This window comes from Equus asinus, chromosome 13 (genome assembly GCF_041296235.1).
Source record: "Equus asinus isolate D_3611 breed Donkey chromosome 13, EquAss-T2T_v2, whole genome shotgun sequence".
In the NCBI taxonomy this organism is placed as follows: Eukaryota; Metazoa; Chordata; class Mammalia; order Perissodactyla; family Equidae; genus Equus; species Equus asinus.
In genome coordinates this window covers 59,593,945-59,607,079 of record NC_091802.1, presented here as the reverse complement: position 1 = coordinate 59,607,079, position 13,135 = coordinate 59,593,945, and the positions used below count along the sequence as shown (strand labels likewise).

The 13,135-nt window shown below is 59.0% G+C and overlaps 2 protein-coding genes across 12 annotated transcripts in view; one reads left to right on the top strand and one right to left on the bottom strand.

Annotated features, from left to right (window-relative positions):
- The first annotated feature begins 3 nt into the window (after nt 1–3).
- SGSH (N-sulfoglucosamine sulfohydrolase) lies at nt 4–12,590 on the top strand. Of its 6 annotated transcripts, XM_070483775.1 has the most exons (9): nt 4–156; nt 1,257–1,417; nt 2,952–3,057; nt 3,322–3,472; nt 3,808–3,964; nt 4,318–4,399; nt 4,986–5,189; nt 11,898–12,007; nt 12,229–12,590. In XM_070483775.1, the coding sequence occupies exons 1-9, from the start codon at nt 60–62 to the stop codon at nt 12,235–12,237; spliced, it is 1,077 nt and encodes a 358-aa protein (XP_070339876.1). In that variant the 5' UTR covers nt 4–59; the 3' UTR covers nt 12,238–12,590. The 6 variants fall into 6 exon arrangements, with proteins under 6 accessions (XP_070339876.1, XP_070339877.1, XP_014719351.2 ...); XM_070483776.1 differs by lacking the exons at nt 11,898–12,007; nt 12,229–12,590 and adding an exon at nt 6,208–7,517; XM_014863865.3 differs by lacking the exons at nt 11,898–12,007; nt 12,229–12,590 and adding an exon at nt 5,957–7,517.
- Nucleotides 7,661–13,135, bottom strand: part of CARD14 (caspase recruitment domain family member 14) — a 36,565-nt gene continuing 31,090 nt past the window's right edge. For 4 of the 6 annotated variants that reach the window (XM_070483759.1, XM_070483761.1, XM_070483763.1 and 1 more), the window contains 4 exons: nt 12,584–12,757; nt 10,356–10,477; nt 9,255–9,370; nt 7,661–8,643 (listed from right to left, as the gene is read on the bottom strand). In XM_070483759.1, coding sequence (XP_070339860.1) covers nt 8,436–8,643; nt 9,255–9,370; nt 10,356–10,477; nt 12,584–12,757 — 620 coding nt within the window. In that variant the 3' untranslated portion in view covers nt 7,661–8,435. Of the gene's footprint in view, nt 8,644–9,250; nt 9,371–10,355; nt 10,478–12,583; nt 12,758–13,135 lie in introns of those variants that run through there. The other 2 variants (XM_070483762.1, XR_011493968.1) reach the window with 2 other exon arrangements.

Below are 13,135 nucleotides of genomic sequence, written 5' to 3'. Positions count from 1 at the left end.
AGGGGCGGGGTCTGGCGGGCATGTGACCGCGGGGCGGGGTCCGGTGGGGAGCTGTCGCCATGCGCTTCCCGGGGCCGGCCTGCTGGACGCTGCTGCTGGTTGTGGGGTTCTGCCGCGCGCACCGGGTGCGCCCCCGGAACGTGCTGCTGATCCTCGGTGAGTGCGCCCTTGTCGACCCGCCGACACCCCGAGCGCCGCCCTCCACGGCCGCCTGTTGTCGCGCCTAGAAGCGGCCACTCGCCCGTCCCTACCCACGGTCGATGCTGACCCCAGCGTGCCCTGCAGCTTCCATTGCCATCCCTTCCCCTCTCTGCTGTCCCCAGGCTCTTCGTGGTCGGCTCCTCGGAAAGGGAAGCAGGGGCGCCCTCCCGCACGGCGGAGTCGGCTGGGATTCAGACCCCAGATTCAGCACCTGACTCCTGTGCCCGGCTCTGACCCTGCGTCCCCACCCGTGCCCAGAGCAGCCAGGGATAACCCTGCGGGCCCCCAGCTCGGAAGCTGGGCGGCTTTCCAGAATCCGGGGGTCCACAAATCCCAGACGGGGATGCCAGAAGAAGGGCTGGTGCCCAAGTCCCCAGAGATGCGGCTGGGGTCCCCTGGGGCTCTCAGCTCCTCCTCCGCAGTTTTCCAGATCCCAGAGCGCTGTGGCTCAGCACTTCTGGCTGACGGGTGCAGCCCCCACCCGCCCTGTCCCCATACCCCATCCCCTCCCAGAAACCCCAAGTTCCTCCAGCTCCCTGCTCTTCAAAAGATTTCTGCAGACTTCCGGCTTGGGTGACCAGGGCCGGGCTGTCACAAGGCAACCTGATTCTTTCCTCTTTTGAGGTCTGGCCCTCTGCCAGGTTTGCTCATTCTGATTAACTTTGTGGTCTTAGGCCAGGCCCTTCAGCTAATCATAACATAAACAGCTCTCCACTAAGGGGTTTCTGTCAACTACCCCCTCCCAGGGACACAGGTGGAATCTGCACGTGGATCGACATCCTCATGTGGTGTCTGCAGAGCCCAGGGCTGTCCAACCCTGCCTGCCTGCTAATGTGCCCAACTGGTGTCGTGCCTGCTGGGTACCACACAGGCCTGCTAACGTGCTCGCCCGGGCTTCATACGTGCCTGGTTGTCTTCCCGCTCAGTATCAGGCCTGCCTGGGTACCACGCCCCCTGGCCCAAGCCACCGGGCAAGACCCAGGTCTTCCTCACTGCCACAGCTGCTCCTCCTGAGCCCCGCCTACCATATCCTCTGTGTCTCCCGCCTTCCCCAGCGGATGATGGAGGCTTTGAGAGTGGCGCCTACAACAACAGTGCCATCAGTACCCCTCACTTGGACGCCTTGGCCCGCCGCAGCCTGGTCTTCCGCAATGCCTTCACCTCGGTCAGCAGCTGCTCTCCCAGCCGCGCCAGCCTCCTCACCGGCCTGCCCCAGGTGAGGGCGGCAGGGGCGCAGGAGGAGGGCATGGGAAAGGGAGAGCCCCCAAGGCCTCTGCTGCAGGGAGCCCCTCCCTGGTCTCCCCTGGGGATGTGTCCGCCTTCCCTCCCTGGCCCCAGCCAAGTGGTCTGAGTGCGGCTGGGGGATCTGGCTACCCACCCATGAACCCTGCTGCACCACTGTGTGACCGCGAGGAAATCACTGGCCTCTTTGCACCTGGGTGTTCTCACCTGTAAAATGGGGTCATAATCATGCCTCACCCACAGGATTATTATGGGATTGGCCGAGTTAATCCTTTATGCATAAAGCATGTAGCAAGGTGCCTGGCACACACTTGCCCAGTGTTAACTCCTATTATGATATTGTTCCAGGAGCTCGGGCGACAATAAGAGCTGTCACTTAAGGCACTTACTCTATTTTTATTGTAAGATGTATGTAATGTAAAATTTACCATTTTTATCATTTTTAAGTGTACAGTTCAGTGGCATTAGGCACATTCACAATGTTGTGCAACCATGATCACCATCCGTCTCCAGAACTCTTTCATCTTCCCAAACTGAATCTCTGCCCCCATTCCACACTGACTTCCCATCCCCTCCCCCAGCCCCTGACAACCACCATCCTACTTTCTGTCCCTGTGGATTTGGCTGCTTTGGGTACCTCACATCACTGGAATCACACAGTGTTTGTCCTTTTGTGACTGGTTGACTTCACTGAGCGTAATGTCCCCAAGGTTCATCCACGTTGTAGCAAGTGTCAGAACGTCCTTCCTTTTTAAGGCTGACTGCTGCTCCATTGTGTGGCTGTAGCATGTTACATTTATCCGTTCCTCTGTCGACGGACGCTTGGGTTGCTTCTGCTTTTGCTGTTGTGAATAGTGCTGCTGTGAACCTGGGTGTACTTGGGCACTTAAGATTGGGAAGTCACTTCATGACACTATCTCCTGGTGAGCAGGTGCTCTGTGTGTCCCCATCCGAGAGGCCGAGGCTGAGTAGAAGGCCTCCGTGGAGAGGGAGCCTGTGGCCCGCACGCAGACGCTCCCTGACAGGTCCATCAGGCAGCCGTGGACTGCGCTCCCTTCTGGGTGGTGGGCTGCAGGAATACGGAGGGGGCTTCTCCTTCTCTCCTTACTCCTTTCTAGTGTGGGTTTGTAACATGTGCCACGATTTCTTTTATGCTGTAAGAAAGCTAGTTAATTAGAAGCGGGCTGCTGTCGTTTTCGGTCTACAATGTGTGCTCATAATAGAAAAGTTGAAAAGTACAGAGAAGTGGAAAGAAGAAAATAAGTTCCCCATAATTTTGGTGTGCGTCCTCCCAGTCCACTGTATTTCCTGCCGATGTCCCATGGGAGGCACTTGTGGGCCTGTCGGGCGCAGAGGGAGACGCGGAGAAAACCTCCCTGAGTGCTGACCACCTGAGGTCTAAATCGGGCCCAAGAAGGGCCAGTCGATGCGCAGAGGGGAGAGCAGGGGCAGGCAGGGCAGGTCCCGGCGGCTGGGCGGTGCCTGCCTCACAGCCTCTCTGCCTGCAGCACCAGAACGGAATGTACGGCCTGCACCAGGGTGTCCACCACTTCAACTCTTTCGACGGGGTGCAGAGCCTGCCGCTGCTGCTCCGCCAAGCTGGTGTTCGCACAGGTGAGGGGCTTCGTGCCACCGCGGGGACAGGACAGTAGCTTCCCTCCCTGCCCCAGAGGGGTGAGCCTCAGCCACCCTCAGCCCCGTGTCCCCTGCTCTGAGCACTTGTCCCCAAGGCCCTGGGCCATGGGTCCGTAAGAACAAAGGCTCAGGCTGCTCTCCCAGAGGCCACGGCAGGACGCAGGGCTTGGGGGGTGGAGAAGGGAGCCGGGTGTGGCGGGGGGACTGAAGGGGGTCTGGACAGGCCTGTCTCCCTGCCTCCAGGCATCATAGGGAAGAAGCACGTGGGGCCAGAGGCGGTGTACCCGTTTGACTTCGCGTACACAGAGGAGAACGGCTCCGTCCTGCAGGTGGGGCGGAACATCACCAGAATCAAGCTGCTGGTCCGGAAATTCCTGCAGACTCGGGATGACAGGTGCGCACAGGGCCCTGCCCCGGCCCTCCCCACACGGCCGGACCTCTGGGTGGTTCACATGTGGCGCACGTCCCAGAGTCTCTAGTTGGGATTCTTGGAGTCCCCGGCCGGTGGAGTGGGTGTGGGGGAGAAGGTTCCAGATACTCAAGTTAATCTGGTCAGAGGAAGAGGGTATATGGGGAAACTGAGGCGGTGGGGATCACGGGGAGATTTCAGTTCTAGGGCAGTAGGCAAAGCTGAGAGGGCTGTTCCTTCCTGAGGATTGGGGCTCCCCAGGTGGTGTGTCAACTGGCTGACCTTGACCTCAGCACTCAAGCCGCTTCCTCCCCGTGCAGGCCTTTCTTCCTCTATGTCGCCTTTCATGACCCCCACCGCTGCGGGCACTCCCAGCCCCAGTACGGGACCTTCTGTGAGAAGTTTGGCAATGGGGAGCGCGGCATGGGGCGGATCCCAGACTGGACCCCCCAGACCTATGACCCACAGGATGTGCTGGTAGGAGGACCCCTCCTGTGTTACCAAGACGCCCGCCCACCTTTGTTCCTCCCCCTTGTAAACTGGGTGTGCATCCCTGGCCTGAGATGTGGAACTTTAGTGTGTAAGAAGAGATCCTCTGACTCACTGGATCCACGTTGCATCTGTGGGGCTGACAGACAGAAACGTAAAGATGTGGAATGATGTATCCAGGAGCTTGGAGGTTCCGGGCCAATCCATTCACAGGAAGGACGAGGATTTCAGGCCCCAGGAGGGAGGCCGGCACCTCTGTCTCCTACCTTAGTTCAAGGGCAACCACCCATCCTCCAACCTATCTGCTCTAACCTTGACTTCCCCCCCACGTGCCCCCCCAGGTGCCTTACTTTGTCCCTGACACCCCAGCAGCCCGAGCTGATCTGGCCGCTCAGTACACCACCATTGGCCGGATGGACCAAGGTGGGTTCAGGAGCTGGGACGTGGGGTATGCCATGGGTTGGGCCCCCATCCTGGGCCAGAAGTCTGAAGTCAGTGTCGGCAGGGCTGTGTTTCCTCTGGAGCCTCTAGGGGAGGGTCCTTCCCGCCTTTTCCAGCTTCTGGTGGCCCCAGCATTCCTTGGCTCATGGCTGCATCACTCCAGTCTCTGCTTCCACCATCACATGGTCTGCTTCTGTGTCTGTGCCTCTCCTCTTATAAGGATGCTAGTCGTTGAGTTTAGGGCCCCCCTGGGTGCTTCAGGATGATGTCGTCTTGGGATCCTCGACGGTTACATTTGCAAAGACCCTCTACCCGGGGTGACATGGGATGGCCGGCGTCCCTGGCAGGGAGGGCTCAGGCAGAGGCCACGGAAGGCCGCTCCAGGACTTGGTCCTGGGTAGAGTGTTGGGGCAGAGCCCTGGGCTGAGGGGAAGGATGGTCGAGGTGAGTTAAGAAATGACCGTGCAGGATCCAGGGGCTGGGCAGAGAAGTGCATGAGTGCATGCACTTTCCCACGCCTCCACGTCTGCGTGTGGCTGAGCTCTGCCGCCCCCTCTGCACCCCATAGGGATTGGACTCGTGCTCCAGGAGCTGCGTGGAGCAGGTGTCCTGAATGACACCCTGGTGATCTTCACGTCCGACAATGGGGTCCCGTTCCCCAGTGGCAGGACCAACCTGTACTGGCCGGGCACAGCTGAACCCTTGCTGATGTCGTCCCCAGAGCACCCGAAACGCTGGGGCCAGGTCAGCGAGGCCTACGTGAGCCTCCTAGGTATGGCTCTGCGTCTCGTGCAGGAAGGGCGGTGGGCGGAAGCGAGGACTTAGTGGAACCAGCAGGTCCAGACGTTGCAGTGCACACACTACTTTGTGTAGTTCCCAACCCCCAGGAGAGGAAGGGATGGCCGTCCCCTTCTACAGTGCAAAAGTGATCCTCAGAGAGATGAAGTCAGTCACACAGCTTCTCAGTACCAAGCTAGGATTCTAGCCTGGATCTTGACACCTTCAAGATCATTGCTTTTTCCCCTGGCCCACTGGTGAGCGTCAGAATCACTTGGAGCACTTAATCTCCCAGCTGCAGGCCCCACCCCCAGAGTGTCTGATTCAGTAGCTCTGGGGTGGGCCCGAGAAGCTGCCCTTCTGACAAGTTCCCAGGTGACACTGATGTTGTGGCCCCCGGAGACCCCACTTTGAGGGGTCAGGGCAGCAGCACCCACAAGTCAGGGAGCGCTGTGGCCCAAGCACAGAACAGGAACAGGTGAGCCACTACTTGGGGGCTTTCTCCCTGGTCCAGAGGATTTTAGAAGGATCCTGAATATCACCGGGTTGGGCCTCTTGTACCGTTAAAGGCATTGCAGCCCAGAAGGATGGCGCAGCAGTGACCGGTGTTGGGTCCGTAGCAGCTCCTCCCTGGTGGTGATTTGATGCACCAGGCGGCCCACCAGCTTTCCAGAGTGGCTTAGATTCAGCCCTTCCATGGCGGGGGCTCTCGTGCCCTCAAGGGCCCCCCCCATCCACGCTAAGATGCTCCCTCCTTTCCAGATCTCACGCCCACCATCTTGGATTGGTTCTCTATCCCCTACCCCCACTATGCCATCTTTGGCTCGAAGACCATCCAGCTCACTGGCCGGTCCCTCCTGCCGGCGCTGGAGGCGGAACCCCTCTGGACCACCGTCTTTGGCAGCCAGAGCCACCACGAGGTCACCATGTCCTACCCCATGCGCTCTGTGCACCACGAGAGCTTCCGCTTGGTGCACAACCTCAACTTTAAGATGCCCTTTCCCATTGACCAGGACTTTTACGTCTCACCGACCTTTCAGGACCTCCTGAATCGCACCATGGCAGGCCAGCCCACAGGCTGGTACAAGGACCTCCATCACTACTACTACCGGGAACGCTGGGAGCTCTATGACAAGAGCCGGGACCCCCATGAGACCCAGAACCTGGCCGCAGACCCACGCTATGCCCAGGTTCTGGAACTGCTTCAGACCCAACTGGCCAAGTGGCAGTGGGAGACCCACGACCCCTGGGTGTGTGCTCCCGATGGTGTCCTGGAAGAGAAGCTGTCCCCCCAGTGCCGGCCTCTCCACAATGAGCTGTGAGAGCTCCTAGGGGCAGCAGCCCCTCCCTTCCCACACCTGGTCCCTGAGCCCCAGCCTTTTCAGCTGATGTGGAGGGGAGGGGTCAGACTTGGGGGGCAGAGACCACAGCCCTTCCCTCTGCATCCCATCCAAGGAGGGCTCTCCTTGATGCTGGCGTCACTCCTGCCTCCACTTGGATGGGAGAGCAGGGCATGTGCCCCGGCCCCCTCCCTCCCCCATGGTAGGGGTCACCACTGACCTTGTGTCTGAACCATGTCCTAGCACAGGAGTTCCAGGGGGTCCCTGGGACTGGGTGAGATCCCCAGCCCATGACAGGTTAGGCTGGCCTGGGCAAGGGGGTCTTGTTTTCTGGGTTGGTGTGGGGACCTGAGATCGAAGGAGCTGGGCCCTGCGCCTTGAGACCCTCTTCATTGTTTGGAGCCCACAGATGTTCCTGTGCCGTTCCCCTGGCTTCTGTGTGCCACGGCAGGGAGGGTGGATTCAAACCGCACTCTACGCAGGAACACAGTGTCTGGCTGTTATTGCCCTCTGGTCTGGAGGAAACTCTTGAACCACCCTGGGCCCTGTTTGGCTTCCTTTGCTTTGCCCCAGGGTCAAGTTCCTGACCCCCACACTGGGTTTCCACTAGGCCACTGATTGGCGGCAGGCTCCGAGTGACGAGTTTCATCCTGTGGTCTGTATGGGCAAAGCTCGTCTTTCCTTTTGAACGTCCAAGGGTGAAGCCACCCCATCCTCTGGCTTGGGTTAATTCTGTTTGGATGAACACCAACGTCTGTGGCACAGATGTTGCTTGTGGAATATCCAGACCTGCCTGCCTCCATCCACCATGGGAGCAGAAGCTCTGCCTGGGAAACCCAGAAAGAGGGGCTTTCTCCCTCACATGGGTGGGCTCCCGTTGCCCTTCTCTCCCCCATCAACTCCATCCTGGGGAGAGAGCCACCGGCCAGAGCAGTGTAAAAGCTTTTTATTTTAGTAAAATATACAGAAGCTTATTTTCTGAACTTGTTTATGACAATACCAACCTGAATTCTAGAGCAGCTTCCTGGGGCACTCACGTTTGGGGCACTGCTGCCCAATGACATTCCGTCTATGATGGTGGGAGGCAAAGCCAGGCTTGGGGGGCCCTTGGGGTCCCCGCCCAAGCCATGCCTGACTGTCTGCCCAGCCCTGGAGGTGGCCCGAGAAAGGGTCAGGCTGGGGCTGGTTAGACCGGCCAGTGCTTGTGCAGTGGTGTTGTGTGTGGCTTCTCCAGGACACCCCCACAGTCTCCACAGCCAGGCATGGTGGCCGCCAGGCACAGGCCACTGAGAATAGTGTCCATCACTTGGGAACTGTGTTTACCGGTAAATGCACAGTCTCTATAAACTGGATTTACTGAGGCATCTCTCAGCCGTCAGACAAGGAGAGAAGTTCGCCCGAGTTACATTACAAGTGGGTTTGCACCTCTCTCTGGGTAGGGTGGGAGTGACCTTAGGGGACACCAGGGCTACCAGTCTGCCACCCCAGCGGGTTTGGAAGCAGGCTTTTGACACATTGAAGTGTCAAAGGCAAGTGCGGTGATTTGGATCAGACAGGCGGTTGCTAGAGACATCTGGGGCCCTGGCTCTGGGGAGGGCCCGGGAAACGCCCCTACTGCCAAAACCTTCTCAGGGTCTCCAGTTCAGATTGTGCCAAGTCCTGGTGAGGGGCAGAGATGATTTACAAAGAAAGTGAACAGCTGGTGTGAATGCCTGTGACCTGCACATGGTGAGGGGTCAAGGTTAGACCCCAATGAGAGAGGGGAGCCGATGCCCGGCAAGCTGGGCTTGTGTGGTAGGTACCCCCAAAGCACTGCCTGTGAGGCCCTGGGCTGAAAGGACAGGACTGCACTAACGGGGATGAGAAGGCCCCACAGCCCTGGGAAGGGACCTTGGGGGGCATCAGTGGGGGCTCTGTTCTGTCCACACTACTTTCTTCTGCTCGTCCGCGATGGCCAAGCGGACACAGCCGAGCAGGGCGTCCAGGTCGCTCCAGCCGTCGGGGACCAGGCTGCTGTACAGGCAGGGCACTTTGTCCAGCTCACCCTCCTCCCGCCTGCCAGCCTCCAGGAGCTGCTCCTCCGAGGTGCCAAGCCGCTGCAGGGCCTTCCTGCACAGGCCAGAAACGGTGGGGTGGGCTCAGGGAGGGCAGCAGCCGGCTGCCCCGTGCAGACCCCAGGGAGCTGACCACCGGCTCGGAGCCCAGGCTGGACATACAGATGTTGCAGCAGCTGCCCAAGTGCCCCTAGATGCAGGGGGCCCCCGTTCACAGGGACCGATTGCCTTGTAAAGAAAATGTGACTCAGGCCCCAGATGACGTTGCACCCATGCAGGGCGGGGGTCTAGTTATAACCTCAGTTCTCAAGTTAAAAGGGGCAGCAGGACATGTGGGTCTGGCCCCAGCGTGTCATAGCCCTCAGCATCTGTCCTCCCCTCGCAGGGATGGCTGTTAACTGTGTACCCTGGGAAAGGTGTGGCCTTAGTCGAGTTAAGGCAGGTTCCAGGTTCTCACCTTGCTGTCCTCTGGGCTGCTCCCCAGGGGAGAGCGGCGGGACCTTTGTCCCTGAAGTTGTGGGTGAGCTGCCCTGTGACACTTCTGGGGGCTAGCACAGGTGCATTCCTGGAAACCTCATCGTGCGCTCCAGAGGCGCATGCTGTGGGCTCTGTGGGGAGCTCCGGGGCCGGTTCAAACCCCACCACCAGCCCCCAGTGCACACCTACTTGAGTTTCTTTGCCACCTTCTCGTTGACAGAGACGTGGAGGATGATGGGGAAGATGTCCATCCTGTGTAGGGCATGGACACTGTCCAGCCGGACGTCCAGGAGGGCGTGGGTGTTCTGGGGGGAGGGGAGGGAGAAGTGAGGCGAGATCTTGGGCCTGGGGGGAGTGAAGGGGGCCCTGGCCTGCCCCGGGGCGATGCTGAGAAGGGGGCCAGGTAGGACTGTAGTTTGTAAAGGAGATGGAAGAGGATTTGGGAATGCTCCTGTGTATACAAGGGTGCATGCTGTGCAATTTTTTTTTTTTTTAAGATTTTTATTTTTCCTTTTTCTCCCCAAAGCGCTCTGGTACATAGTTGTGTATTTTTAGTTGTAGGTCCTTCTAGTTGTGGCATGTGGGATGCCACCTCAGCATGGCCTGATGAGTGGTACCATGTCCACAGCCAGGATCCAAACCGGTGAAACCCTGGGCTGCCAAAGTGGAGCGAGCGAACTCAACCACTCGGCCATGGGGCGGGCCCCTGTGCAATTCTAAGTTTCCATTCATTTGAGTTTTCACCTGGGAAATCTAGAAACTACAGGTTTTTGGGAGTGAGGGAGACTTGGCATGGAGCTCAAACACTAGGAGTCGGACGGCTCCACCAACCTCCCTGGGGATGGGGGTTGGGGTTGGGGGCATCCTGCTCCAGCTCACAACTGAGCCTGGCTGCCTTGTATCAGTACGAAGCTTGACAGTTCACAGCGAGCATCTTTTCATAGATTTGTTTGAGCCTTAGAACATGGAGTGTGATCTCCATTTATTTATTCAGTTAACAAGTATTTATGAAACGTCTCCTGCGTTGAGGAAACAGGCTCAAGGAAGTTGAAAGACTCACCCAAGGTCACGTGGCTCCCACGTGGCAGAAACGGGGTTTGGGGTTTCCGTGTTACTCCTGCTGAACCCCAAGCCAGAGACAGGCTGAGCACAGACCTGGGGTGTCCAGGGGGCCCCGGAGCTTGGTGACAAGTGTCCCTCAGATCTCATGGGCAGTCCTCCCTGCCTTATCCCACCGCCTCTGGAGCTGGAGTTCCCAAATCCCAGAGCAACCCCAGGTCTGCCCCTTACCTTTTCCATGAGGGACTCGACCACTCGGCGGGTCACCCAGCAGCGGCCACCGGATGCCTCCTTCTCCTGGATGATGTCCCCTCTCTGGCTGGAGGCATCGTACTCCTCCTGGCTCAAGTACTCTGAAGGTGACAGTGGACGGGGGTCACACACCGGCTGTGTGGGGTCCTGAGGGAGCCCCATGCTGAACACCCTGCCCCCGGGGACCCCGCCAGCTCTGGGAGAAGCCCTTCCTAGAGTGTCCTCTTCACACCCCGGACCCTGCTCTTCACAGTCAGAGGGGTCTGCGCCCTGCACATTCAGCCTAAATCATCAGACACAGTAGATGCTCCAGCAGTGGCGGATGTGGGGGATGGAAGGAAGGAGGAGGGAGAGCGACAGAGGGAGAAAGGAAGGAAGGACGGACGGATGGACAGACAGATATAAACAAACCCATCTCCCATTGCTTCTGCAAGCTCCAAACTTACATATCCAACTTCTTCCATCTAGAAACCCCTTAGATTTCTTAAATCAGTGGTTCTCAACCAGGTCAATTTTGCCCCCAAGGGACACGTGGCAATGTCTGGAGACATTTTTGGATGTCACACCTCGGGGGAGGGGGTGTGCTACTGGCATCTAGTGGGTTGAGGCCAGGGATGTTGCTCAACATCCTGCAATGCACAGGACAGCCCCCCACAACAGAGACTGGTCCAGCCCTAAACGTCAGAGTGCCAGGATAGAGAACCTGCGCCCTCAAGAAGCCTGTTAAAACACACCCCCCTCTTTTGCCTTTCTTCTGGAATAGCTTTTCTTGGTTCCCACCACTGAGTGTCCCAAGTCAGAACCGTGGTGCCGTCCTCCTGGCTTCCTCCATCCCTCACCCGCATTGCGGGCTTCCAGCTCGCAGGCAGCTCCTGGGTCTGCCCTCTCCTCCCCATGGGTGTATTGCCTGCACCACCCCTGGCCTGAGGGTCCCCAATCTTTAGCTCGTCTCCCAGCCCCCAGCCACACCCTTCTCCAGTCCATCTTCGATTCTGCTTTCAAAACAGGCATTCAGAGATCAGGCCTGATCAAGTCTTCTTGCTTCAGAACCTTCACTGACTCCCCCACCTGTTACATAAACCCCTTGTCCCTGCTCACCAGCCTCGCCCCAGCCGTGGTCCAGGCCCACCGTGCTCTCTGTGCCTTTGCACATGCTGCTCCCTCAGCCTGCCTGCCCATCAGATGATCGCAGCTCGCGGCTCCGACGCTCCATCTCTGGGCCACTGCTGGAGTGTGCACCCGTCAGGGGGCCACATCTGCAGGTGTCTGTCTCTAAAGGGCCCCTGAGGGCCTCTTGGACCCTGTACCTCCAGCTCCTGTATGGAGCCTGGCACACAGCAGGTGCTCACTAGAGGAGGCTTGTGGACTGGACTTGCTCCCCCTGTCCCCTCTGTGAGTTCCAGGAGGGTAGGACAAGGCCCTATTCATCCTTGAGTCTTAACCTAACATCTCCACAGCAGCCATCCACTGGTGACGCGGATGAATGGCAGCACCAACACGGGCCTCTCTCCTGCCCTCCAGCCAGTGGAACCACCTTTGCTGCTGCACAAACACACGCTGGCTCTGTCCACTGCGGCCCAGGATTCCTGCTGGCTGCGTGTCTCTGTGACTCTGCTGGTGGCTTTTGGCAGGTAGATGGAACCCTTTGGTTGCATTACCCTGGTTAAGGACAAGCCTGTTTGCCAGCAGTAACTGCACTGGATTCAATAGTGTCCTCCCCAAATTCATGTCCACCTGGAACCTCAGAATGTGACCTCATTTGGAAATAGGGTCCCTGTAGATGTGGGAGTTTAGGATGAGGTCACAGTGGAGTAGGGTGGCCCTAATCCAATGACTGGTTTCCTATCGGAAGGTCATGTGAAGACAGAGACACACAGAAGGAGAAGGGCTTGTGACGAGCGGGCAGAGACAGGACCGAAGCAACCACAGCCCAGGAACACCCAGGATTGCCGGAGCAGCCAACAGCCAGAGGAGGCAGGACGGATTCTGCCCCAGAGCCTCTGCGGTGAGTGCAGCCCACGGAGACACCCTGCGTCGGACTGGCCTCCAGAACTGTGGTTTCCTGCTGCCCGCTTGGCAGTAATTCATCACAGCAGCCCCAGGACACTCACACCTTCACGCCCCTCTCCCGCAATCAGATAAGGCGTTCTGCCAAGGCCGCCCCCGCCCCCCCCAACAGACAGGTGGGGCCCCAGGTGAGAGCCTACCTGCCAGGCATTTCCTAAACCCTTGGAGGAGGCACAGCTTCTCACTCAGGATCCTCCCGACCACCCTGGGCACGAAGAGCACGGGCCGCGGCCGGCCAGGCCTATGGGGGTGCACCAGGCTGTAGGGCACCAGGGTGAAGCAGCTCTCTGCCCAGAAGCGCACGCTGGAGGGGCCTGTGGGGGAGGGGGGCCTGAGCAGATCAGGCTCCAGGCGGCAGCGGCCCCCGCCCGTCAGCAGTCCTGGGCTGTTCCCCAGGTGTCCCCCAGGAGACTCCGCGCCACCCCGGCACCTACAGTATATGAGCACACGCTCGGCTCCAACAGCGGGGACCACGCGTCCCACAACCCCCGGGGGGCGGTGCCTGTGTGCCCCACAATGGGACAGCTCTGCCGCGCTGCAGGCTCAGTTCGCAGGATGCCGTTTAGCCCCATCTTCCTCGTTTGGCCCACGGGAAGGATGGAGAAAAACGGTTTTCTTCCTTGCCAATCATCTGCAAGGCTCGTCTCTTCTCCCTCAGCCCCGGCCTCTCAGGGCACACGGCCCCCAGTCCC